Here is a 24532-nt window from a genome sequence, read left to right as displayed (position 1 = left end):
GGACTCCCAGAGAGCAGTGAAGGATGAACAGAGAAGTGCACCAAAGCTCAGGGGAGGGAGAAGTTATTCTGAATGGGGGGAGGGGGGCAGTTCTGAGAAAATGTTAAAGGTGAAGTAGCCTCCCAGCAGGATCTTAAGAACTGGAAACAATCTGATCTGAAGATAAATATCTGGGGGCTGGTGTTGGGGGTTAGAAAAAAGCTAGGAAAAATACCCTTTCTGGAAACTTACTATTCTGTTTTTCAGCCTTTCGGATACTTTGGGACTGGCTACTGAAATAATTTCCCAGCCCGAGGCTTATTCTGGGCTTTCTGCTTCACCCAGGGTTACCATTTCTCTCTGTGTGTATGCCCGTGGAGTCCCCAACCTTAGTCTGGTGACAGAGTCTCACATGGTCCATTTAAAAATAATCAAGCCGTTCCCAAAACATCTGATGTTGCCCGTTGGTTGAGAGGGTAATGGTTTTCCTTTTAATTCTGATTCCATCAATAGAGTGACACTAATCCAGACTGATTTGAGTAAACAGGGCATATTCTCCATTGTCTCTGTGATCTGAGAAAGAATAAACTTGAGAAAGCTCACTGCCTGGATTGGAAATGGCCCCTTTGGGTGTTTTTGCGCAAGCTTGAAAGGAAAAAGAAAATGCCTGTACAGAGTTCTTTCCAAGGCAAGCTGACTTTGGGGGTGGTAATTCTCATAGTGGTATTACACTAAACTGCACCTATTAGTGGCTTTAGCACCAATAAGAAAGCAGAACCATTTCTTTTGTAGTGTTTCCAGAAGAGTTGACGAGAGCGTTTCATAAATTTCCGCCCCTGGCAACACACTACAGCTTGACTCAAAATTCCCTCTTTCAGCTTTTATAGGATTTTTTTTTTTTTTTACCATTTAAGCAACACAGACAAGATGCAGTTCAGATCGCACATTTTGCATGAGATATCAATTTACACTCTACCCACATCCACTAACATTCCAAAAATGTTTTCTTCTTGCCAATATTCCCTCACCTAGAACCAACATGTGCTTTACCTTAACACCAGTTACTGAACTTTAAATTGACAGGTAAGTATTACCTGGCAAAGCCATCTCAGAATGGACATGACAGCCTGATTTTACTTTGTCTTTGAAAAAGCAAACCTGAGCAGATTGTATAAACTTAGTCATTATCAAGTAAGAAATACATTTAGAAATGAGAGCTTCCCAAGATGTGTGTTTTGTTTTTGTTTTTCCCAGAGTATGAAAAGGTATGCCTTTTGAATGGGATAGATGTGCTCTAGTATCAGGCCAAGTAAGAAAATCAAATACAGGGAAGTAGAAAGAAAAGACTGTATAGACACTCCCTCTAACCACTTTGCTCTGCAAAGGAGGTTGTAAGCAATGTGGTCGTTGATGTTACTTTGCTGTGTCCCCTGATGTCTGCACAAAGATGAAATCAGCACAACCACATTTCGATATTGGGTATTTTCAAAATCCACTTTCTGTTAGTGGAGGATTAGGTTTGTAAGGAAGAGAAAGGGATGAGATATAAGCTTAGACTTCTCCCCCCACTTATCACTGAGGCCAGTTCTCCATCCTACCCTCTCCCCTTTACATTTAAATCAAGTCACTGAGTCATCTCCCACCCTGAGCCCACCCTCACCTACCCCTCCATTATTTCTGTAATTGCCTACATGAGATGGAAGTGATGAAGGAGGTTGTGGAAGGAAAGGATATTAATATGGGTGAAGGTGAAGACAGGTCTTCCCTCAATATTTCTGTTCAAATCTCAAACGCAAATATGTCACCTCAACCAAAATGAAATTTGAGATATTTATGGCAAAGAGTTTTTAATTTGAGATTCCAAAATCTTGACTTTTTTTTTATTGCTGTTTTTGTTTAATTGGGGGTGGGGGGGCAGGGTGTTTGTTTCTTAAATGAGACATTCACATTTGCTTCTGCTCTATTATTTCCTGGTTGGGATTCTCATGTAGGAAAAATATCATACTTGGTATATTCTCTCACATTTACCTCCGGGATTATTATTTGCATTTCTAGCAGTGACCAGAGAAATGGTTTTCTCATCCTGATTCTAAGATAACTATTTAATAAAGTTAATCCTAAATAATAGAAGCAATCAGTCTGGATTCTGTTCCAGCTTTGATTAATTTAAGCATGCAATTACTGGAGTGCCTCGGTGGCTCAGTCCATTAAGCATCTAGCTTCCGCTCAGGTCATGATCTCCTGGTTTGTGAGTTCAAGCTCCACATCAGGCTCTTGGCTGACAGCTCAGAGCCTGGAGACTGCTTAAGATTCTGTGTCTCCTCTCTCTACCCCTCACCCACTTGTGCTCTGTCTCTCCACAATGAATAAATGTTAAAAAAAAAAGTAAAAAATAAAAATAACAATGTAATTACTGAGTCCCTATAAGGATAAGATAATTTATCTGTCTCTGTAGAGGTCTCAGGAATGGGATCAGGAAACTCTCAACTTCACCTAGCCCAAGAAATCATGTGGGCTATTTTTTCTCCTTCCCTGCAGGATGACACCTGTCACTCCTACAGCATGTAGACAAAGTTTTGAATCATGGATTCTGAACCTTGTCCATGCCTTCAAAACATTCATAGGTTCTAGTTCTCAGAACATGGAATCCCTACCATATTTTGTTGCTATTTCTACAACAGCTCTCCATTTTGACATACATGCTAAATACAGATCTGTGTTTAAATCAACATTCTCTTTTCAAGTCAATATATCATGCTGGTATATCAGCATCTGGTCATCTGGTCCTATGCAGTTTTTCCTTATATTTTTATTAATTTTACTCTACTCAGAATGACCTTCCTTCTGCAACTTGGCTGAATTCTGGTCCTCAAACTACATAAAATATTACCTTCAACCTGAGCAGTTTGAAACCATTTCATTGTCTTTGAAAGTCTTTAGTGTCTCCTACCACATTCTGTTTCATACTGAAGTCATTCATGATACCTTACGTTCACCTAGAATTGCGAATTCTCAGACACCAGAGGCTACAACTGTTCACTTCTGCTTTCCTTACACTGCCTAGCAATATGACTGTACTTAATTAGCCCCTAGTAAATGTTGGGTTGTAAGGAAATGCTTCTTTCATGGTGGAAATAATCTAAATGGTTTGTGGATAGGATATCAAAACTACTGTATCTGTTTACCAACAAATTTATACTACTTTTCCATTTTGGGGTGGAGGTGGAGGAGATAATGAAATAAAGAGTGGGCCTTCATTTGTAGGGTGATCATATACTTTGTCTTGTAAGTGGAACACTTTTGAAAGAGAAAGTGGTGCTATTCATGATTACATTTGAATGGCATGCATAAATTAGGACAAACCAAAACCAATTGTTTCCAACTTATCCATGGCAGGGACCATAGCTATTAAAGAGAGTAATGCGCAGAGAATGTATAAGTTGTATAAGACTTTAGACATGACCCATTTCTACCCTTCCAAAGTTCCCAGAGAAGCAATGGATATTCTTGCAAGATGGCCAATGTGCAATGCAGAGAAATGCATTTTTATACTTCTAGGCTGTCTTGAACAAGTGTTCCCCTAGTACAGCTCCAATTATACCACTCTTCTGTTCAAAATCCTTCCATGGTTCATCACTGCCACACTATTAAATGTGATTTGGCCTTCCATGAGACACTCTGTCTTATATTTCTAACTTTATTTCCTAATTTTTTCATGCTTTCACTTCCATTTGAGCTATCTGACATTGCTGGGCACACCAGCATTCACCCCAGCTCTGTGCCTCTGCTGATGCTTGTTTCTTCACCCTAAATCCTCCTTCCCTCTCATATTTCAAGGACTTAGAAATTTCTACCCAACCTTACAAGTGCAGCTGCAATTTACTTATACATATAGACTTTCTTGATCCTCCTGTTTCAAGGTACTCTCTTTCTCTTTGATCCTTTATATATCTTGCTCATACTTCTCATATGACAATGAGGATCTGCCCTGTATTATAACTCTATGTACTCATTTCCTCTATGAACTGTAAACTTCTTGTTGTAGGAACTGTTTCTTCCCCTCCTACATACCATCTTCTATATAACGGATGCTTCAGGAAACATTTCTGTGAAAAGAGTAAGGTGGTCCTCTAACCAAAGTTTCCCTCCCCCCATACTAGCACTCACGAATATTGATGAAATTCAAATTCATCAAAAGGTATCAGTGAAAATTATAAGATGTTTACAGAGTTAGTACATTAAAAATCTACGCTTTACTATTTTTTTGCGCCTCCAAATTGTGTTCTTAAGAGAAGATTGGGACTCAAATTCATAACCTAATGTTTGCATCAACTATTTAATTTTGACACTTCAATCCATTTTCTTTCAGAAGCCAAATCCACTACTCTGTCGGATGTCCTGCATAAGCAACTCAGTCCACCACATTGGTGCTGAATAATAATGCTACATCAGACATCTGACTTTTTTCCTCATACATTCAAAAGAGAATTCTGAGTCCATCATTTGGAAAACTTTTCATCTTCAAAATAATAAGACTACAGAGGGGTCTTCTGGTATCTGTGTTTATCCTTTCTTATTTACTGACATAAACTGACTCAAAGAATAAATAGTGTATTCAATGGGGGGAGCTTAACTTCAAAATATTACTATGAAGGGAGGACTTGTACTTATACTCCTCTATCCCACAAGCTCAGCTCTCACTCAAAGCTATCATACGCACCTCAAAGAAAGCTTGGGAACATTTGGGGCAACATATTTCTTAACTGTTTGACCCATAGCCTTCCTTAATGTAACACCTACTAACTTCAGACAGATCCTCCCTTCATGGGAAGAATACAGAATCCAAATTGATATTATTCATCATCTGAGGAAAATTTAGTAATTTTGCTTTCAGAAGATGTATGTGGCATGGTGCAAAAGCAACCAATATTTTTTTGGTTGCCATAGATAACCAGACATTCATTCATGTTTCTCAGTATACTCTCCATACCCCAGTTGAGGATCACTGCTCTCCTAAAAAAAAACAACAAAAAACAAAAAAACAAAAACAAAACAAAACAAACATGCTTTTCCTTATCTAGGTAAAGGATAAGTGATATATTATCACCACTCATTTTTCCAATAGTAGCAAAAGAAGGTATGGTCTCTCATCTGTGATCTAAGATCTCTTTCTCCCAGTCCCCTCTGCGCTTGAGGGCAACCAGTTGTAAAAGAAGCAATGCAATCTAAGACTACAGCATGGAAAGAGGAACACAGCCTGGCTGACAGCTGAATTAAATCTGCAGATTCTGCTTCCAACCTACTATGCTTTTACATATGGTGCTAAACATCAGAAAACTTAAGATAATACATTTATTAACTATTAAGAGAAAAAAAATCACTCCCATGGGAAAAATGTCTCGTGGAGACTGTATTAGGGAGGAAAGACTTTTTCCCTTGACCATTCCTCTCCAGTAGATTTGCACATCAGTTCTTTCAGGAAACTTTTTTGGAGCATTTACTATGGATCACAAAAGCTCTTTTCAGAATGCTTTCTGTCTCTCTTGGTGTGAAAGAGAAAAAAGGTTCAAGTAAGTCAACAGGACTCACTTATCCACCTATACCTCTCTCTACGACAGAGAGAGAGAGAGATCATTAACCCTGATTTATAAAATGAGGTGTTTCTGTATAGGAGCCTTGAAGCCCCATTTACTTCTAGAATACTGGAACCCATTCACTAAAGTACCTTTCCATCTTCACACAGGAACCCAGACAGACATTTTTAATAAAAATGTCCTAAATGTCCTTCTAAGGAGGAGTTAGGAGTCTCTTTCTGTTTCTCTTTCTCGCTCTCTCTTGAACGCACACATGCATGCACGCACACAGCCCAGTTTTGGTTTTTGTTTTTTATTTTTGTTTTTTTTTTTGTTTTTTTTCGTGGGGTTTTTTTGGCAAGAAGGTTGAACTGAAACTTAATCTGTGAAGTATTTCCCTTCTTTTGAGACTTTTTCTCCAAGACTGAGACCAGTCCCAGAGGCAGGGTCATTCCGCGCCTGACACACCAGAGTGGTGCTTCCTTGAAGCCTCTTTCCCTTGTAACCCAAGGGAAATTCTGCCTGTTACATCCTGCCCATGTTCTCCTCCCTTCCAGACCCTTTCACTAACTGTTCACTAACAGTTTCCCAAAATCTAGCTCTGCTTGGAGGGAAAAAAAAAATTGCGGAGATGTGGAAAAAGGGGTAGAGAAAGAACAGTGTTCTTACATTGTCTTTATCAACCCAAAGAAGCTACTAGGAAATTAATTTTAAAAACTATTTGAAGTCAGAGAGTGGGTTATTGTTTCAAACTAATTTTCATTCTCATGGGCAGCCAGATGGCTTTTATTCTTAATCTACCCAATTTTTAACAATTTTTGTGGGATAATAGATCACTCTTTCTGTATCAAGGGTTACTAAGAAACGTTATCATAAGATAAATTAAGAAACATTACAACTTTTATATTAAATTCCCGGATTCTCAGGGCCATGCGGTCCCAGGATATTTTGTATAGTCAGATATAGAATTGCATTTTTTATGGAGGACTAGATATTAAAACATAACACTATACAGCAAAGAAAGCTGTGCTTAAGTAATAGAATGAAAATCAAGCTATAAAAATTATGCATAATATACACATTATTGGAAGGATATAAAATACACAATGGCAACACGCAAAAAGAGGCAGGAAGTTAGAGAAATTCAGCCATATTCTTTCATAGATATCCTCTATACACATTAAAAGCATTCTAAGAGAAAAAAAAAAAAGCATTCTAAGAGAAAACAGATCACTTGGGCACCTGACTATACACATTCACCTAAAGTTTTGAAAAATGCAAACCATGGAAAGGTATTTTCTCTCATGATAAGGGTGCTACACTCTCACATATGACATGACTCTTTTGCCTCCATAAAAGGCAATCATTCCTACAGGTTATCTTCTATGCACATTTACGCAGTTTTTTCCTTCATGAGAAATAGTCATTACTTTCCACTTGGCATCTTCATACTTTTCTTACAGATATCTCTAAACCACCTTTTCTTTCTATCCCTTTCTACTTGGAGCCAAAGTCAGATCCCAGCCTACTTATAAATATGTGTGTGAAATAGCTCCTTAACAAACATAAAGTCAGATATGACAGGACCGGCAGACCACTTATTTAGTAATGAAAACTCGCCAAGGTGGGATCAATCTTTAAAGTCACCTCCATTTTTTTTTTTTTTTTTTTTTGGTTAACTGTTTGGTAACATTTTAAGCTAACTTTCAATGTTAAAGCCAAACAAGAAACTCAAGTTTCTCCACTGAGGACGAGCAAGCCTGCTTGAATGTTTTAAAGGAAAATAGGCACTTCCTTTTCCTTCTGTAGATAACTCGATATTTCCCCTGCTATATTTACACAGTCCAGGTGTCTAGACGATAGCATGGTCAGTATGACAACGCAGGCCCTGCTTTGCTGCCCTTTGTGCGATTCTTCCTTTTGCCGTGCACACCGAGTCCTATGCACTTTGTTTTGATTTTTAAGAAGCTCAGTTTGAGTCCTCCAGTCCTCCAGTCCACTTTTCCAAGCATTCCCCTGCAAGCATTTTCATCTGAAACTGAACTCACGCTCACTACCCGTCCCCCCCTCCCCCAATCTGATTAGTGTCAACACAGCTGCCCTATTCTGAGGAATGTAAACTAATATTGTTGTTAGACCTCCCTCAACCATAGGAAACTTCCTCAAAGCTTTATAGTCTCTTCAGGAGTTTTTTTTTTTCCCCCTATATCCATTTGCCCAGTGATTTAAATCCCTGAGACAAATTTGAGGAGAGATCAGAGAGCCAAATCATCAATTCCAATCCTATATGCGATGATACACATTTGCCACGTACGCATGTATAAATATTTAATCATGCATTGCCCAAAAATAACTTTGTAATTACACAGTGAAAGTCTTAAGTCAATCACCAGACAATAGGAACATTAGTGAAGTCCCCTGAAGATTTTCGATGGGTCTCTGGATTGATAGGATTCAAAACAAAGATGGTTTAACAAAAAAAAAAAAAAAAAAAAATCTCACCTGGATTATTTTGAAAAAGCTTCATTTGCTTTTAGGATGAAGTCTGGAGATAGAACTGACAACTTAACTGAGTTAAGACACAGTCAACTAATTTATCTTACTGGTACGTGAGCACACAACAGAGGAGTCATTTCAATGTATCTAGCAGAATGTGAGCTTCTCTTCCAGTCTGTTCTTCCAAAAAGGGATTTTACAAACTCCTGAATATTGGGTTTCTTCAAATACATAACATTACCCAGAAATTTCTCTTTTGTCTTTTCTCCTATTATTTCATTTCCCACTTAAAGGAAAAAAAATCTTACAGTCACCACAGAAAACATTTACCAAGAAAAGGAGATTCCTATACACGATTTGCAAAACCATTACATTGGGTGACCAAGAACCACAAATATGTAAGCTTTTGTTTAAAAATAAAAAAATGAAAAAAGCATCTCTAAATGGAGTGCTAAAATCTAAAATCCTTACCTCACTAAATTGAGTCTGGGCATTGTTTTCCAGGTACAACATGTTAGCAGTAAGATTGATCAATGCCGCTGTCCTCTCTTCTGGCTCCAGGATTTTGCCAACCCCCCCACCCCCTCTGAGACCCTGACAATAGGAATCTACTAAGAAGATAACAGAACTCAAGTCCCTCTCTCTCTTTCTCTCTCTGTACATAATTTTAGGTTCCCTAATATATACCCAACTATAGGCATGAGGGGGCGGGACTCTTGTCTTTACCTGTCCAATCCATCAACTTCCACCTGGAGTCCTCACTCCAATGGAGTGAGGCCTCTCCCATCTCATTAAGTAGTTAGAATTCCTTATCACCAATCTTTAAAAGAAAAAGAAAGAAAGAAGAAAAAAAAAAACAGGAGAGAGACAGGTAAAACTTTCCCTTGTCTCTTTCACAAGAAAGTGCACTCTCTCCTGAAAACAAAACAAAATCTCCCCAAACAAACCACAAACCTGTACCACCACCAGGACTTAGAGAAGGCATTTCAGAAGGTTATTTTACACTTTGCAACTGAAAAGTAAAACTTCAGGGAAAGCTTTTGGAAGGCCTTTTTTTTTTTTTTTTTAACTAGATGTGGAGTTTTAAGAATGACTCCACAAAGTTAGAAATTAGGAAGAAATACTCAACTCCATGGTTATAGTTCCTCAATGTAAAAATTAAAATCCACTGCCTGATAGCTAAAAAGTTTTTAACTTATTCTCCACAGAGAAATAGTTTAATACAAAGTTATGCCAACATAAGCCATTGGATTTTTCAGAGTATAGTTAAAGAACAATTTAAAACGTTTGGTCCCGTTAACTTGTAAAGACAAACATCCATATTATGTACAGGAAATAGAAACCCTGGGAAAAGTGCCCATTTTTTTTTTTTTTAAGCTCTTAAAAGGAAAAAAAAAAGCACTGCTTCTTTCCATCATTATTTCTTGGGACATGGAATCAACACAATAGTTTATCTATTTGAATATTTATTTTCTCTATTGTATCTAGTTTTCATTAATGCTCAATGATAATATCTTTTCTATAAACGGATAATAAATTTTAAATAGAAAGAGTAAATCTTAAAGTTTGAGAAACCAGTTAGCTCTGCCATAAAATATATTTACATAAATACATAAAAACCGTATTGTAGAATCTGGCCTAACCTTGGTTGCCATAATGTAGTGAGGATGAAATGCACCCTGATGATTATTGTTTGATTCACTAGAATATTCTTGTTACTGCTGAGTATTCTATGTAATTCAATTAGATTTATATCAAAACACCACTCCCTACCCCCCCACTTGGAAAGCCATGTCCCTCTGTATCCTGCCTGAATGGTACAACTGGCAAGACAGCTGGAAGTGGATATTTAGGTTTTTTCCAAAATTTAGGGGTGTCTGGGTGGCTCAGTCAGTTAAAAATTGATTTCAGCTCAGGTCATGATCTCATGGCTTGTGAGTTCGAGCCCTGCATCGTGCTCTGTGTGACAGCTCAGAGCCTGCCTGGAATTCTCTCCTTCTGCCTCTCTCTCTCTGCCCCTCTCCCACTCATGCTTGTGCTCTCTTGCTCTCTCTCTCTCTCTCTCTCTCTCTCAAAAATAAATAAATAAACATTAAAAAATTTAAAAGATAAGATGACTAGAAGAAAATTAGAAGCCAGGCTACATCAGTTTATAAACTTTAGAAATAAAGTGTGCAAATATATTCATGAACTTAGATTTGCCTCCCTTTTTACTCCTATTTTGCACCCATTAAATACATGCACATAAAGGATGATGTGATTATTGGCACACTTATTTTAAAGCCCCCAGTCACTAATATTTTTTTGAAAAATATTTTCAATAACCTCATTTGATCTCAAGAGTCCAAGAATATGACAACACTCTGTGACACTACAAATTTATGTCAGACATAATGTTCATTTTTTTCTCTGAAGTATTGGGAAAAAATGACTTCTTACTGCCTGTAATGAACGACATGAGCTCTGGGTACAAGGGAAAAAAAGAGAGAAGAAATTACTTACAGAACACAATTATAATTATTTGCACCATGTATTTAAATTCTACACCCACTGACAGCTTCAGAGTCAACAGTGAAGAGCCGATTGTTGCTTCCTTAATCTGTGCTCTATTCCAGTGGTTCAAAAACTTGGGTGACCCTGAGAATCATCCAGAGTACTTCTTAAAAACAGATTTGTGGATCTGGTCCCAGAGCTACTGAATCAGACTCTGCAGGGATGTGACCTCTACAGCTGTATTTTGTGCAGCTCATGAGGCATTTCTGAATGAGTCAGGCTTGGCAATCAATGCCGTAAAGTAAATTCCATTAAGGATAACTGCTCAGAAAGTCAATATTGGATCATTTTTTTTTTTTACAATAATAGGGTAGCATAACTATTTGAACCCTAAATCTAGGCCTCACAGACTCAAATGTTGATAATATTCTATCAACATGTAAACAAATGTCATCTTTTACAAAATCAAAAGATTCCCAGCAGGATTGGATGGACTGAAATGCCAAATTCTTTCTATTGACCACCTCAGCCTTTAGCATAATCAAGTCTGAGGACGATGGTCTGTATCTAACATAGCTACTAAGATTCTGGACAAAATCTAAGCCATGTGTATCTTATCTCCCTATCTGCCACTGCTGTTTGGGTGCTCTGGGTAGCTGAGGGGAAAGAACACAGGACTGGGGGTTACAGGAGTAACTAGGAGATACAGGTTGTAATCCCAGCTCTGTCTTTAGTTAGCTCTGTGCCTTTGGGGCAGGTCACTTAACCACTCTGGATTCAGGTTCCTCATTTGTGAAATGAGGGGCAGAACGAAATGATTTCTAAAGACCATTACAAAGATAAGAGTGTCTGTCCATAATCCAAGGAAGGAAGTGATTTGGAGGGTTATTTGCATTCTTCTTTTTTTTTACTTGTATATTTCATACAACAATCTGTGCATCTCCAAACTGTATACTTGAAGCAGTCAGGTTGTCCAGACTCTAAGATGCTTAAATGACCTAAAGAAATAGGTACAATGTATTGTGGGGGGAAATCTGTGCTTTTAGCTTTATGTAGCCTCCTGATAAAAAATTTACTAATAGTTACCAATTCATCTAAATTTGAACTTAGCACAAACATTTCCATAAAAGAGTTAACCAAAGTGCATCAGATGTTTGATTTCAGAATTGGAATATAAATATCAGGCATTCCCTTAAACAGATTACAGAGAAGCAACAATGCCTTGCACTCCCCCACACAACAATGCTTATCCTTGCATCTCAAAGGTTTAGTAATGTGCATTAATTTTCCTAATGACTTAGTGATGTATGTAAGTATCATTATCCCCATTTTGCAGATAAATAAACAAACTCAAAGGCTTGAAGTGGGATTCCTGAGTCCTCAGGAGTCAGAACAACTGTATTTAGCTCTCATAACTTTCCATTCTCAGCGCTTTCACTCAGATTCTTCAAAGATTCATGACCTCAGAATGAGCGGTGAGTACATTGGTGGAAACATCATTGTTGTGAATCCAGTGCATTGGGAAGAGAAGTCACCCAAGATGTGGGATTAGCATGTATGCTTTCCTGAAATACTACTGTTTACATATTGTTGACGGTTCTCCTTAACAGTTATTCATGTAGGAGCTCTTTGTATAATATAGATAATAACCCTTTATCATAAACATTGGAAATACTTTGCTGTGTGCTGGTGTATGTCTGGTCTTGCAAACTTTATGTGGTTTTATGGGTTGCTTTCTGGGGTAGATGAATCCTAATTCTTCTATAGTCAGATTTATCAATTTTTCCCTTATGACTTACTATTTTTCAGAGTTTGAGAGGCCTTTCCCAGCCCAACATTATAAAATTCTGCAACCATATTATCATCTCATATTCTTAAGGCTTTTGATGTGTTTTTTTACATGCAAATTGTTCAATCCTTTGGAATTTATATTGGTATGAGAAACAAATGAAGATCCTCTCCCTCCCAGAATAGGTAACATACCTTTTTCATTTACCAATTTTTTTCCTTCTGATTTGACATGTAATCTTTATAATATACCAAATATCAATGGCTCCATTTTATACCTCTATGGAAGCAACTATATAAATCCTTGAGACACTTAAAACATTTGTTTGAATTTCTTAATCCATTCTGTGTGAAGCTGAGTAGGGAATAACATGGTACCTGCGACATTCTAAAAAGTAAAGAAAGAAAAAAAAAATGGAAGCAATTTTGTGTTCCTGGATTTACGTCTGCCCTCAATGGTTGGAGGTAGGTTAGGTGTAGAGGGTAGGGAAATGCTTAGGTTTCATGAAGCTACAAATTGGAGACTGGTGTTGTAGTGGGTTCCCTTATGAAGCCCTCAGTTCTATTGAATAGAGAGAAAAGAGAAGTTAAAGAGGTTTGGGTAAATTTGGCCAGATTTAGGTAGACATTTATTAAAGTAAACACAGATTGATGACCTGTTTTCATAGCAGCAAGCTGAGACTCCAAGAAAGAATATTCTAAATATTCTGATTTTAAACATATTGAGCTTTCTATGCGTTAATGACAAATCTAGAAAAATGAATATCTAGCAGTGTCCCTACTTTCCCCCTTCCCTTTAGAGCCCCACTCCCATCACTGTATCTTTCCTAACCAACAGCCCTTATGCCAGTGGAACAAAACAAACTACAGTTGAATCTTGAACATGGGTTTGAACTACACAGGTCCACTTATTTGCAGATTTTTTACAGTATACTACAGTAAATGTACTTTCTCTTCCTTATGGTTTTCTTAATAACATTTTATTTTCTGTAGTTTACTTTATTATAAGAACATGGTATATAATACATACAACATACAAAATATGTGTTAATCGACTGTTCTGTCATCAGTAAGGCTTCCAGTCAACTGGAGGCTATTTGTAGTTAAGTTTTAAGGAAGCCAAAAGTTATATGCAGATTTCCAACTATTGGGGGACTGGCACCTGTTACCCTCATGTTGCTCAAGGGTTAACTGTACTTCTGCAGACACTCAGGGCCCTTCACAGTCTGGCTCCAAGCAATCCTCTTCGCCTCCCTTTCCATATATTCCGCTCTGCTTGCCACATGCTGGCCCCAGCTGACCATTCTGCCCTCTTGCTCAGTCTGGCTCCTCAGTCTAGAATGCTTTCATTTCTTTACCTGATCAATTAATACATTTTCCTTTTCCTTAAATGCCACCTGCATGACGAATTATCCAATTCCCTAAGTTAAAACTTCTCTTATTTTATAAGAATACATATTTAAAAAGTAATAAGATATTATCTGACTAGGCAAAATTTTGTACACTTTTCTATCTCCCCCAGCAGGTGTGAACTTTGAGGTTGGAGTACATTTTTTGTTCATCATATTACATGGAAGGTCTAAAAGCTTGACGGATATAAGTTCAATTGAACAGTTTAATTCTGTACAAAAGAATTAGAAGGTTAAACAGTAGATTCTTTTACTCAAAGTATTTATTAGGACCCAGAGGCATTTCCTGTGGGAATCAATGCGCAGTATCTAATTAAAATGAAAAGGGAAAACAAATGATGCTTTTGATCCAAGTATAGTACTTCAAGTTCTTAATAATTATTTGTCAAAAGGAAAATTGTCGGAATAATAAAACTGCTAGCTAAAAATGATTGGGGCTTTATAGAACATGTGTGAAAGCTAAGAAATGTTGGGACTTTCCAAGCTGCCACAGAACAAAATCAATTAGATCACTTCAATGCCAGCCACCATAAAGGATGGCCAACACAGGACACCCCAAGTAACTTTCAGTGATCTTATCCATCCCAAGTGATTTCATTTTCCTCCTGCTCTGGAGAGGTGAGAAGAGTTAGCATTTGTAGAAGCTACTGAAAATCACTTAATTAATTCACCAAATCAATGCTCTCTTTATTCTTCAGCTAAATTCTAAAGCAAAATATAAGATCACATCCATTTTGGGGCCACTAGCTAGACTCTGAAAAATGAGTCTTACAGACGTAGAAAGGGAGCCAAGTTCTGTCCTAAATCTTTCAGATGTACTCAGGCTATAATGCTTTATTTTTGTAAACTGTCAAGTAAAACGTAAAATGGTGACATTGTACTCTTTGTATTTTTAATGGGGTAGGTAGTCTTCAAAGCACTTGATATATCGCAAACTTTTTTTTTTAATTTTTTTTCAATGTTTATTTATTTATTTTTGGGACAGAGAGAGACAGAGCATGAACGGGGGAGGGGCAGAGAGAGAGGGAGACACAGAATCGGAAACAGGCTCCAGGCTCTGAGCCATCAGCCCAGAGCCTGACGCGGGGCTCGAACTCACGGACCGAGAGATCGTGACCTGGCTGAGGTCGGACGCTTAACCGACTGCGCCACCCAGGTGCCCCGAACTTATTTTATTCTCATATGAAATTATGATTCAGGTAGTTATTATTCCTATGTCACAAATGAAGATGAAAACATTGAAATACAGACAAATACTAAGTGATGAAATCAAGATTAGAACCTATATACTTTGACTCCCAAATCCACACAAACCCTGTGCCATTTGAGAAGATTACGTCTTCGTATCTCTTCCCACCCCAATATTTAACCCTTCTTCAATGTCATGTTTGTAGCTCCTTTACCAGATGCCCCATTCTATGATTATACTAATAACAGTATTGTTAACCACTTCCCCCTATTTAGATAGTGCCTCACTTTGGAAGGATTCAAAAACAGTCCAGGTAAATAGATGTACAAATGCACAAAGATCGTCTCTCCTAGCACTGTTTTTAATTTGCATTTAAAATTTTGAGATTACAAAAATAATGGGTTATTTAGAAGCAAAAATAAAAAATTAAAAATTAAAAATTAAATTTAAACACCATCTGCAAGCATAATTCTCAGAGAGAATTATTAAGACTTGCCATGATCTTCTTTCTCTGTTTATGTATGTATTCTATAAACAAATTTAAAATCATATATAGAATATATAGAGAGAACATATATAGAATATCTATAAAGAATATAGATATAATATAGTATGATATAATACATATATACATATACATATTAGTTATCATAGTATTATGAGCATTTCCCATGTTAAGTATTTCTAAAATTAAAAGTTCTGGGCCAGGGCACCTGGGTGGCTCAGTTAGTGAAGCATGTGACTCTTGATTTTGGCACAGGTTGATATCATGGTTTGTGCAACCCCACATTGGGCTCTGCACTAACAGTATAGAACCTGCTTGGGATTCTCTCTCTCTCCCCCTTATCTCTCTGCCCCTCTCCCACTTTTGCTTTCTTTCTCCCTCCCCCCTCCCTCTCTCTCTCTCTCACTCTCCTTCTCTATCTCTCGCTCTCTCTCAAAATAAATCAGTAAATTTTAAAAACAAGTAATGGGTCAAAGGTTATGAACTTAAGTTGCTTGACGGGTATAGAATCACGTTGTTTTCCAAAAAGGCGGCATCGATTGCATTTGTAGGAGGATAAGGGCCACAGTACTACGGATTATCTTTTCTAATTTTACAAATAAAAAAGAACTATTTTCTTTTTCTTTTCACTTTTTTTTTTAGCGTTTATTTTTAAGGGAGAGAGAGTGTGAGCAAAGGAGGGGCAGAGAGAGAGAGGGAGACACAGAATCTAAAACAGGCTCTAGGCTCTGAACTGAGAGCACAGAGCCCGATGCGGGGCTTGAACTCACGAACCAGGAGATCATGACCTGACCTGAGCCGAAATTGCAGGCTTAACCGGCTGAGCCACCCAGGCACCTAAAGAATTATTTTCTTATTTTAATATCAATCCCCTAGATTATGAGCAAGATTAAATATATTTCAATACATTTATTAGCCCTTTGCATTTCTTCTTTAAATGATGTGTTAACATCCTTTGCTTTCCCCTCCAATCTCTACCCCGTTGGAACACTAGTGGTTTCCTCATTAATAATATAAGGAACATTTTTGTCATATATTTTCCAAGTTTCTTCCCTTTTTTAGTATTATACATATTAAAATAAGAACTCTGATTACTTTATTACATAAAAATTACTTCTTTTATATCATCAATCCCAGAACTTAGAGGTAACCACTGTTAATAGTTTGATACATTCTCTTCCATAGATACTAATACTCCATACAACTCTGTACATAAGATAGCATACATTAAAGATGTATTTGTTAAGTATGCATGTATGTGTCTGTGCAAATATATGTGCATTCCTATTTTTTGAAGTTATTAACATGAATACTCAAGTCATCACAAGTATTGTTTGAAACACTGTTTTAAAATTGCTGTATGATGTCATTGAATTAATTTAGCCATTTTATAGTAATTGGGCATTCATCTGCTTCTATTTTTCTTTAACACTATAAAGCAAAAAGTACTACGTTATGAATTAAGATACATTGTTAGAAGCTGGATTATTCAATGTAAAGACATTCAGTAGCTTAAGGGCCAACAGATAATACTACATTCATTTCTGGACATTATACCAATTTATCTCTAGACCGACTATATAAAACAGAGTTTACCCTATTGCAACATCATTGTCATTAGCAGCTACTATTATTTCAACTTCTTTAGTAGTTTAGAGCAAAAATACAAAAAACAAAATTAATTTCCTTCTATTGCTATTATACACTATTCATTAAAATGAATATATTCATCTCCATCCCCGTTGACCACTCTGCTTTTGAGAGTGCAAGTCTTTAAATCAGACTAAGTTGCATTTGAATACTGGTGTGTTCACTTAGGTTTTTAGAACCTTCATCTATGAAATCAAAACATCATGCCGTATTATAACATTTAGCTTCCTAACCAATTCTATAGCAGTGCTTAGTTTACACTAGGGTCTAAATAGGTTTCAGTACCATTTTATTCTTTTATTTATTCCTATCTGTAGTTCTGAACATGGCTACTGAATATCCTTTATAAATTCGTATTTCCATAAATACTAGATTTCTTAGTGTTTCAATAGATCATTTTAATCAGACTATCTTTCCTTCTTTTCCTGTCATAGCCTCCAAATGGTTGCTGCCAGAGTAACTGGTCTATAGTCAATTGTCAGCTTGGAATAGAGGAAAGAGCCCTGGAATCATCAGCAGAAGACTGGGGTTTAGGTCCCACCTCTGTGATTTTAAGTGAGTCCCTTTTTTTGAATATTTTATGAACAAATATTCATTCAAGCCAATTGCATAACATGTCACCCTTCTTTATGGTTCAATACTGAGATATATTCCAATACAATACCAGCTTTTAAATAATTTACCCTACCTGAAACCCTAGAAAGGCAGCCCATCTTGCCTTTAAGCATCATGCATGAAAGGGTATCATCCTAAGAGTCATGGATTTTGGGTTAAGTTCTGGCTCTGACAGTAGATTGATTATATTATACAAAACAAGACATTTCCCTGTCCATTTTGCAGTTTCCAATCTGTTCATTGGAGTTAGTTTTGTTATATATTTGGCACCCTATCTTATTATGATTCTAGTTTCCTTGAAGTTTGTGTTTGTCTATTTAACCATAAATCTGAATTTTACTATTGATGAAGACAGACAACTTCCCTATCAACTTTATATCTCACATCTTTTCCTTGTGGTATTTCCTTCCTAAAAAGCCTGTGAGGCAGTTGATTCTACAGACAAGTTGATTTCTATCAACTTTCCAGCCATAGAGATTTTAGGCTTCACTTTTAGTTCCTCTATTTTTCTTTCCTCAGCAGGAATATTAGGTTGGGTGATGGATGCCTCATTCTTCCTGGAGGCTGTACTTTGAGGCAACTCAGCTTTCTTTCTTACGTAAATTCTCTCCACCCTTTCCAGGAAAAAAAATCCCTAGGCAAAATAAAAAGGAGGTGTATTTATTTTGGAGTCCTGGATGATCTCCAGGGAATAATCATATTTTTGCCTCTGAGAATCCCAATGTCCTTTTAGGGTTTCAAATCACTGGTCTGCACTCACCATTAGTTACAGGATATGTGTTCAACTGGTAAACCCAGTGCAGCTCCAGGAAATTGAATGGAGAAGTCACCAGTTTGTCACTTTGGGAAAATATCCATGAGCTCATCCATGAATCTCCCTCCATTATATCTACATCACCTATACTTCAGAGACTGTGGTGGATGAATTAAACATTCCTGGAGCCCTGTTTCTACTCATTCTCTCTTCTACATTATTCACACTTGCACTATGTCTACATCTGAAGTACGAAAAAATGGTGTATGTAAATGCGATTTATATATATTTTTAAGTTTCACTTTATGCACCCTGTGACTTGCTATGTGACCTTGACACCTCTCTGGAAGTACAGTCCCCTGGAAGTACAACAAAGGGTTGGCCAATTCTAATGGGATTTCTAAAGTCCCTTCTTGGCCTGACATTCTCAGATTCTCCATAGGCTCCTAAGGGGCACTAACTTCTCTCTTACTATGCAACTTAGATAAGGTCTGCTTGGGCAGAAAACAGCTGTTTATCACAAAATTCAACAAGGAAAGCTACTTTTAAAAAATAAGTCAGAATGATTGAGAGAGAAAGAGAGAGACGGAGAAAGCCTGAAGACCTAGCTGGACACAGGATCACTATCCCTGCCACCTCCAGGAGAGGGGTGGAGATAATTTAGGCATGACAAACCACGGTGTTTCTCAGAATTGGCAAAGCAGCATGTACTGGCTGCTCTCCCAGGCACCAAAGTCACCAGACTGCTGTAATCTTCATTCTGTGACAACAGGCCATGGGAGAAAAAGTGCCCGTCACTGGAACACTTTTCCACTCATTCTAAGTATAGGGCATAGGAGGCCCTGATCTAAAAATAATAGTGAAAAAGGCATAAAAATTAAAAAATAATAAAGTTGAAAACATGGTTCCTGGTATCATTTTTGCCCCAGGCACCCTGAATAGAGAAGAAAGTGAAGCATTCACAGAATTGGAAGGCAGGACCTAGTAAATAAGGTCTGGAGGTAAATCCTGGGCATTGTCTACAAAAATGGAAAACCAAATCCAACTTTAAGAGTACCTAAGGGGTGCCTGGGTGGCTCAATTAGTTAAGTGCCCAACTCCTGGTTTTGGCTCAGGTCATGATCTCACAGTTCATGAAATAAGCCCCACATTGGGCTCTGTGCTGATGGTGTGGACCCTGCTTGGGATTCTCTCCGCCCCCCCCCCCGCCTCTCTGTACCTCCCCTGCTTATGTGTGCTCATGCACATGCTAGCTCTCTCTCTCTCTCTCTCAAAATAAATAAACTTAAAAAAAAAGAGAGAACCTAAAAATGTTGTGGTATAAACCCCATGATGAATTCTGGCTTTAAAACAGTCTATCTTTCTATCTAGGATAGTCCTAATTGCGTATTTTATTGACACTCTTATTAATGGGCTAACAAGGATGCAGTAGTTTGGAGTTTTGCAGTAAGAACATTAGATATTAATGTTCAGAGCATGTAGCTCTTATATTTCACAATTTTGCATCTCTGCACACCCTTGCATCTCTATTCTCTCCAGCAGGCAAAGTCAGGTGAGCTCTTCAACACCCATATAACTTGTTTCCTCCGTTTTGTTCAACATCTGAGTGTCCACTGTGTACCCAGCATTGCACTGACACCTGTGGATCAAATGTCTACTCTAGGCATCCACTTATCTCAGCTCAAATGACCCAATCCTGGAAATACCTGCATTATTATAGAGCTCATCTCATTATTTTTTGTTCTGTTTTCATGAATCTCACACTAAAATATGAGCCTGAGGGCAAGGGTGATGCCCAACTTAGTTTTGTACTCCGTGCGGCTTGGACAGAGTACATAACAGGTATTCAAATTCTGTTCACCAGGTGACCATTCTGGTTCAAGCCTTGAGATACATCTGTGAAGCAGTCATGGCCTTATTACACCCAATTCTCACATGTGGAAGCCAGGTTACAGAGGGGTTAGATGTTATATTCAAGTTTACACACAAACTATGCTTAAGGCTGCATGTGCTCCTGTGCAAAAAAGACTGCCCTCCCACACGCAGGCCCCAAGAAGGGGAGAAAGTCTAGTCTCAGAGCAAATCAATCTGTTTATATGCTCAGCAGGAGAAAAAGAGAGGTCCCTGTTGCCAGAAATGACTCCCCAAGATACTCGTTCCCACTTAGCAGTTTTCCTCTCCTTCATGTTGATCTCCTGAGGTTCCTACTGTCACAGACACAATAACTGACTTAGTTCCAGTTTCCCAAGCCTGATTCACAACTCGATTAAAAAGTGGTGCAACCAAGTAGGTGTGCCTCTGTGACCCAGGTGGTTAAGCCAGATCTTCTGGCCTACGGAGGCCGCTGGTTTGATTTTGTAACAACACATTACCTGCATTGATCATTAACTGGATAACTCTGCAGCAGTTGTCACAAAGAGATTAAAAAAAAAGAAAAGAAAAGAAAAGAAAAGAAAAGAAAAGAAAAGAAAAGAAAAAGAAAAAGAAAAAGAAAAAGAAAAAGAAAAAGAAAAAGGACCCAGGAGTACTGCATCTAAAAAATACAGGTAATTTCCAGTAAAGACAGGAATTTACTTTAGGATTAAAATATGTGTTGCTTAAAAGTAAAGAAAAGCAAAGTATTAATAACTTCCTAATAGTAATGCAGAAATCATTTCTTCAGCTGGAAACCAGTACACTTCAAATTGTTGAGTTCAAATCACAGAACCATGTGGCAAAGTCAGGTTCCATTATAAATAACCTGAACAAAAGTTCACTCCCCCCCACACACACAAGGTACAGAACAGCCCCAGTAAAATAAAAATAAAGGTGGGGCTCTTGGGTGGGTCAGTCGGTTAAGTGTCTGACTCTTGGCTTCGGCTCAGGTCACTATCTCATGGCTCATGAGTTCGAGCCCTACATCAGGCTCTGTGCTGATAGTGCAGAGTCTGCTTGGGATTCCCCCCCTCCCTCTCTCTCTGACCCTCCCCTGCTCACACTCTGTATCTCTATCAAAAGAAATAAAATAAGCCTTAAAATTTTTAAATAAAAAAATAAAATAAAGCTGTGTAATTATTTGTAATTCAGTTGCTAAATGAAGCTAGTAGTGGGTGGACTACTCTCATCTTAATCAAAAGCTTATCTCTATTCTTTTAATTATTCCTTTTTATTCACTGGGTTTTATGATTTAGATAGATTTTCTTCAAGTTAAGGGATTTAAGCTAGTGCTGAAGGGCTGAGTCAATGACAGTGTAAGTGTTATATCCTGAATCTATGAGTGAGATTACGACCAAACAAGAACTCTGAGGCTTCAATCTGAGCATCTCTTTAAAAGACAGATTCAGCATCTTGTCTCCCAACTGATTTCTCATTGGCGTATATTCTTTCAATTTTTGTTTAGCAACCATAGTCAGTTCTTAGTCATGGTCAATAGCTAGAAGACTATGAAGGTAGATTAAAACTCATGCATGATCCTCAAACCATCAGACCTCCTCCCCTTTATGCCTCCACTGTTACTCTAGAGGGAAACAGGTCAAAAATGCTTATCGGTTCACATCACTGGGAAAATTGTCAAACTTGAGTTTTACCTCCTCTCCCTTCCCAACTTGGAAATCTAAACAGAAAAATAAAAGGTAAGGCTTTTTAAATTTAAATAAACATTAATTGATTTAATTATATTCTAAGGTTAAGTCATAGATCCGTTTAGGGTATGTCAATGCTAAAAGGGATGTTAGAGATCATAGGTTGAGACCATTCTGTTGCTTCTCACACACACCTGCACCTATACACATTTCATTTCTAATATTAACTGAATACTTCATTGCACATGGTCTTACAATAAAACCAAAGAAGAATCAGTATCTGTCCTCAGACATCCTGATAGAATGGAAGAGACATCTCTAAACAACAATAACCACAACAAACTAATGAAGTTTATAAAGTCAGGATGAAATGTCTGTAAAATAGCAATTAAAATAAATGCTGAGTGTTAAGTTACAAGTGACAGTTTTCTGGAAACAAGGGAGAAGGAATGATGAATTCCCAGTGAGGAGATAAGAGGTTTAGTTTCATTACAGTTGGGCAGAATTTGGAAGGAAGACAAAGAAAAATAAGACAGACATTCCTAAATTGAAGCAACGGCATGGGACAAAAGACAGAGACATGAAATTAAGTTTTCAGAATAACAAAATGGAGTTAGGTGACCATGGGGAGTGCTTGGGAGATGGAAGGAAGAGTAAGTAAACATGTTAGAATAAGACGGTGGTGGGCTTGAATTATCTCCATCTTTCTCAAACATAAGTTTACTAAGCCATTATGACTTATGATTTAACTTCCCTGAAAATACAGGTATGGGCTAGATCACCTCTTATCTCCTATGACTCTATTTTTCTAACTCTTTGGATTAAAAATGGAAAATCCTCATGTGAACAGAAAAAATATCAAAAAGATTCTAGAGTTAGAGGGAACTGTCTTCTGCCATTGCTATCACCAAAGATTAACTTCAACCACTCTTCTCTTTCTCATCCTCTCCATGCCTGCCAAGTCCACCCAACTGTCACAACAGCATTTGCCCCCTGACCTTCAGCAAACAATGCACAGAATGCCTTTTTAAACTGTTAGATGCTACATACTTGTTTCTTTAAAGACTGACCTGCAAGGCTAATTAGAGAGTTCAATGCTCTGCCCATGGCGGGGGGGGGGGGGGGGGGGGGGGGGTCAAACATTTACCCTTAGAACTGGAAAGCAAAACTTGTGCTCCCAATAGATCCCTAGCCTTCAAGGACTCTAACCCAGCAAGGGCTAGCCTATGTTCTCAAGATAATTTAGGGATTCAAATGTAAGGACCAATTTTTTCATCATACTCTTGGATAAGTCTATCGACCTCAGTAGTTAGCAATCAATTAGGCATGTGCCCATAAATTCTTTTCCCATTATTTCCTAGGACTGGAAGTGGACACATCCATAATGAGTGCCATTTTTCCTTCTTGTGCCTCAGCAAGAGCAGGAGAAGGAGAAGAGGCTCTGCCATTGTCTCTGGGAGGGAGATGTGGTATTTCAAAGATAAGGGATGAAAGAGAACGCCTGGCTTACAGTGGCGATACCTGATAGAGATACTCTAGAAATCATACAACCAAACCTTTTTCATTTTAGAGGCTGACCATATAAAACCCTAAAATGGAACATAAGTGTCCCACTGCTTGGCAACAATTTTGTGAACATGAAACGGCTCTCCTCATTCTCAGTTCTTCATTCCTATTGGGAAGAATTACATTACTAACTTCATTTAACTAAGAGAAATACATGTTTACATATGTCACCATGTCTTATATTCTGGGGGTACCAGAATCGCCTCTTATGTACTCATTGAGCTGACTTTGAAATAAGTTTTGGTCACTAGGACAGGTTTTCTAATAAATACATCAAGCCCTTAATAAACGTTACCCTCTGCTGCTCCCTACTAAAACATTTTTCAGATTTAAGTTCAGGCCTTTTAAAAGGTAAAAGAAATATGTGAGTCAAATGAGAAAGGAGAAGTTACATAGCAGTAAAATCTGAGGACAAGATGCGTGCGACATGCAGAAAGGTGGAAGACGTGCCTGAGTATATTAGATGTCACCTCACAAAAGCTTGGATGCAAGGAGCATGCTCAAACAAATAGAAAGACAAAAGTAAATGGAGACAAGGAGAGGAAAACAGTGACATTAGGATTTAGGTTGTTGTGCAGAAGGTAGTCTCCACTCTGCACTAAAAGGACAGAACTTAGAATCTAGCAAGAAGAGCAGTATCCTCTGGGTTTGAGATGGAAAAATGAAAGAAAGAAAGAAAGAAAGAAAGAAAGAAAGAAAGAAAGAAGACTGCCTTGGGGGAGAATGGGTTTGTAGTTATAAAAAATTTATCTACATGTTAGGCTAAATCAAGTGGATTCAGTTCATGACAAATGACTTATTTATACATAGTTTTGAATTCTATTTTCTTCCTGTAGAAAGATTTGTACTCAAAATGGTCAGTTAAGTATATGGGTCTTAAGGATATATCTGATGACAGTATTTACTAACATTTTATCCAGCACGTCACTGTAATACACTAATATGTTGTATCTGA

At 37.7% G+C, this 24532-nt stretch overlaps 1 protein-coding gene across 3 annotated transcripts in view; it reads right to left on the bottom strand.

The window, feature by feature from the left end:
• Positions 1 to 8690, bottom strand: part of TP63 (tumor protein p63) — a 103202-nt gene extending 94512 nt beyond the window's left edge. For all 3 annotated transcript variants that reach the window (XM_047875897.1, XM_047875898.1, XM_047875899.1), the window contains exon 1: positions 8520 to 8690. In XM_047875897.1, coding sequence (XP_047731853.1) covers positions 8520 to 8561 — 42 coding nt within the window. In that variant the 5' untranslated portion in view covers positions 8562 to 8690. The remainder of the gene's footprint in view (positions 1 to 8519) is intronic.
• Positions 8691 to 24532: the final 15842 nt, after the last annotated feature.

The sequence above is a fragment of the Prionailurus viverrinus genome, chromosome C2 (genome assembly GCF_022837055.1).
Source record: "Prionailurus viverrinus isolate Anna chromosome C2, UM_Priviv_1.0, whole genome shotgun sequence".
Lineage (NCBI taxonomy): Eukaryota > Metazoa > Chordata > Mammalia > Carnivora > Felidae > Prionailurus > Prionailurus viverrinus.
This window is presented reverse-complemented; position numbering and strand designations above follow the sequence as displayed.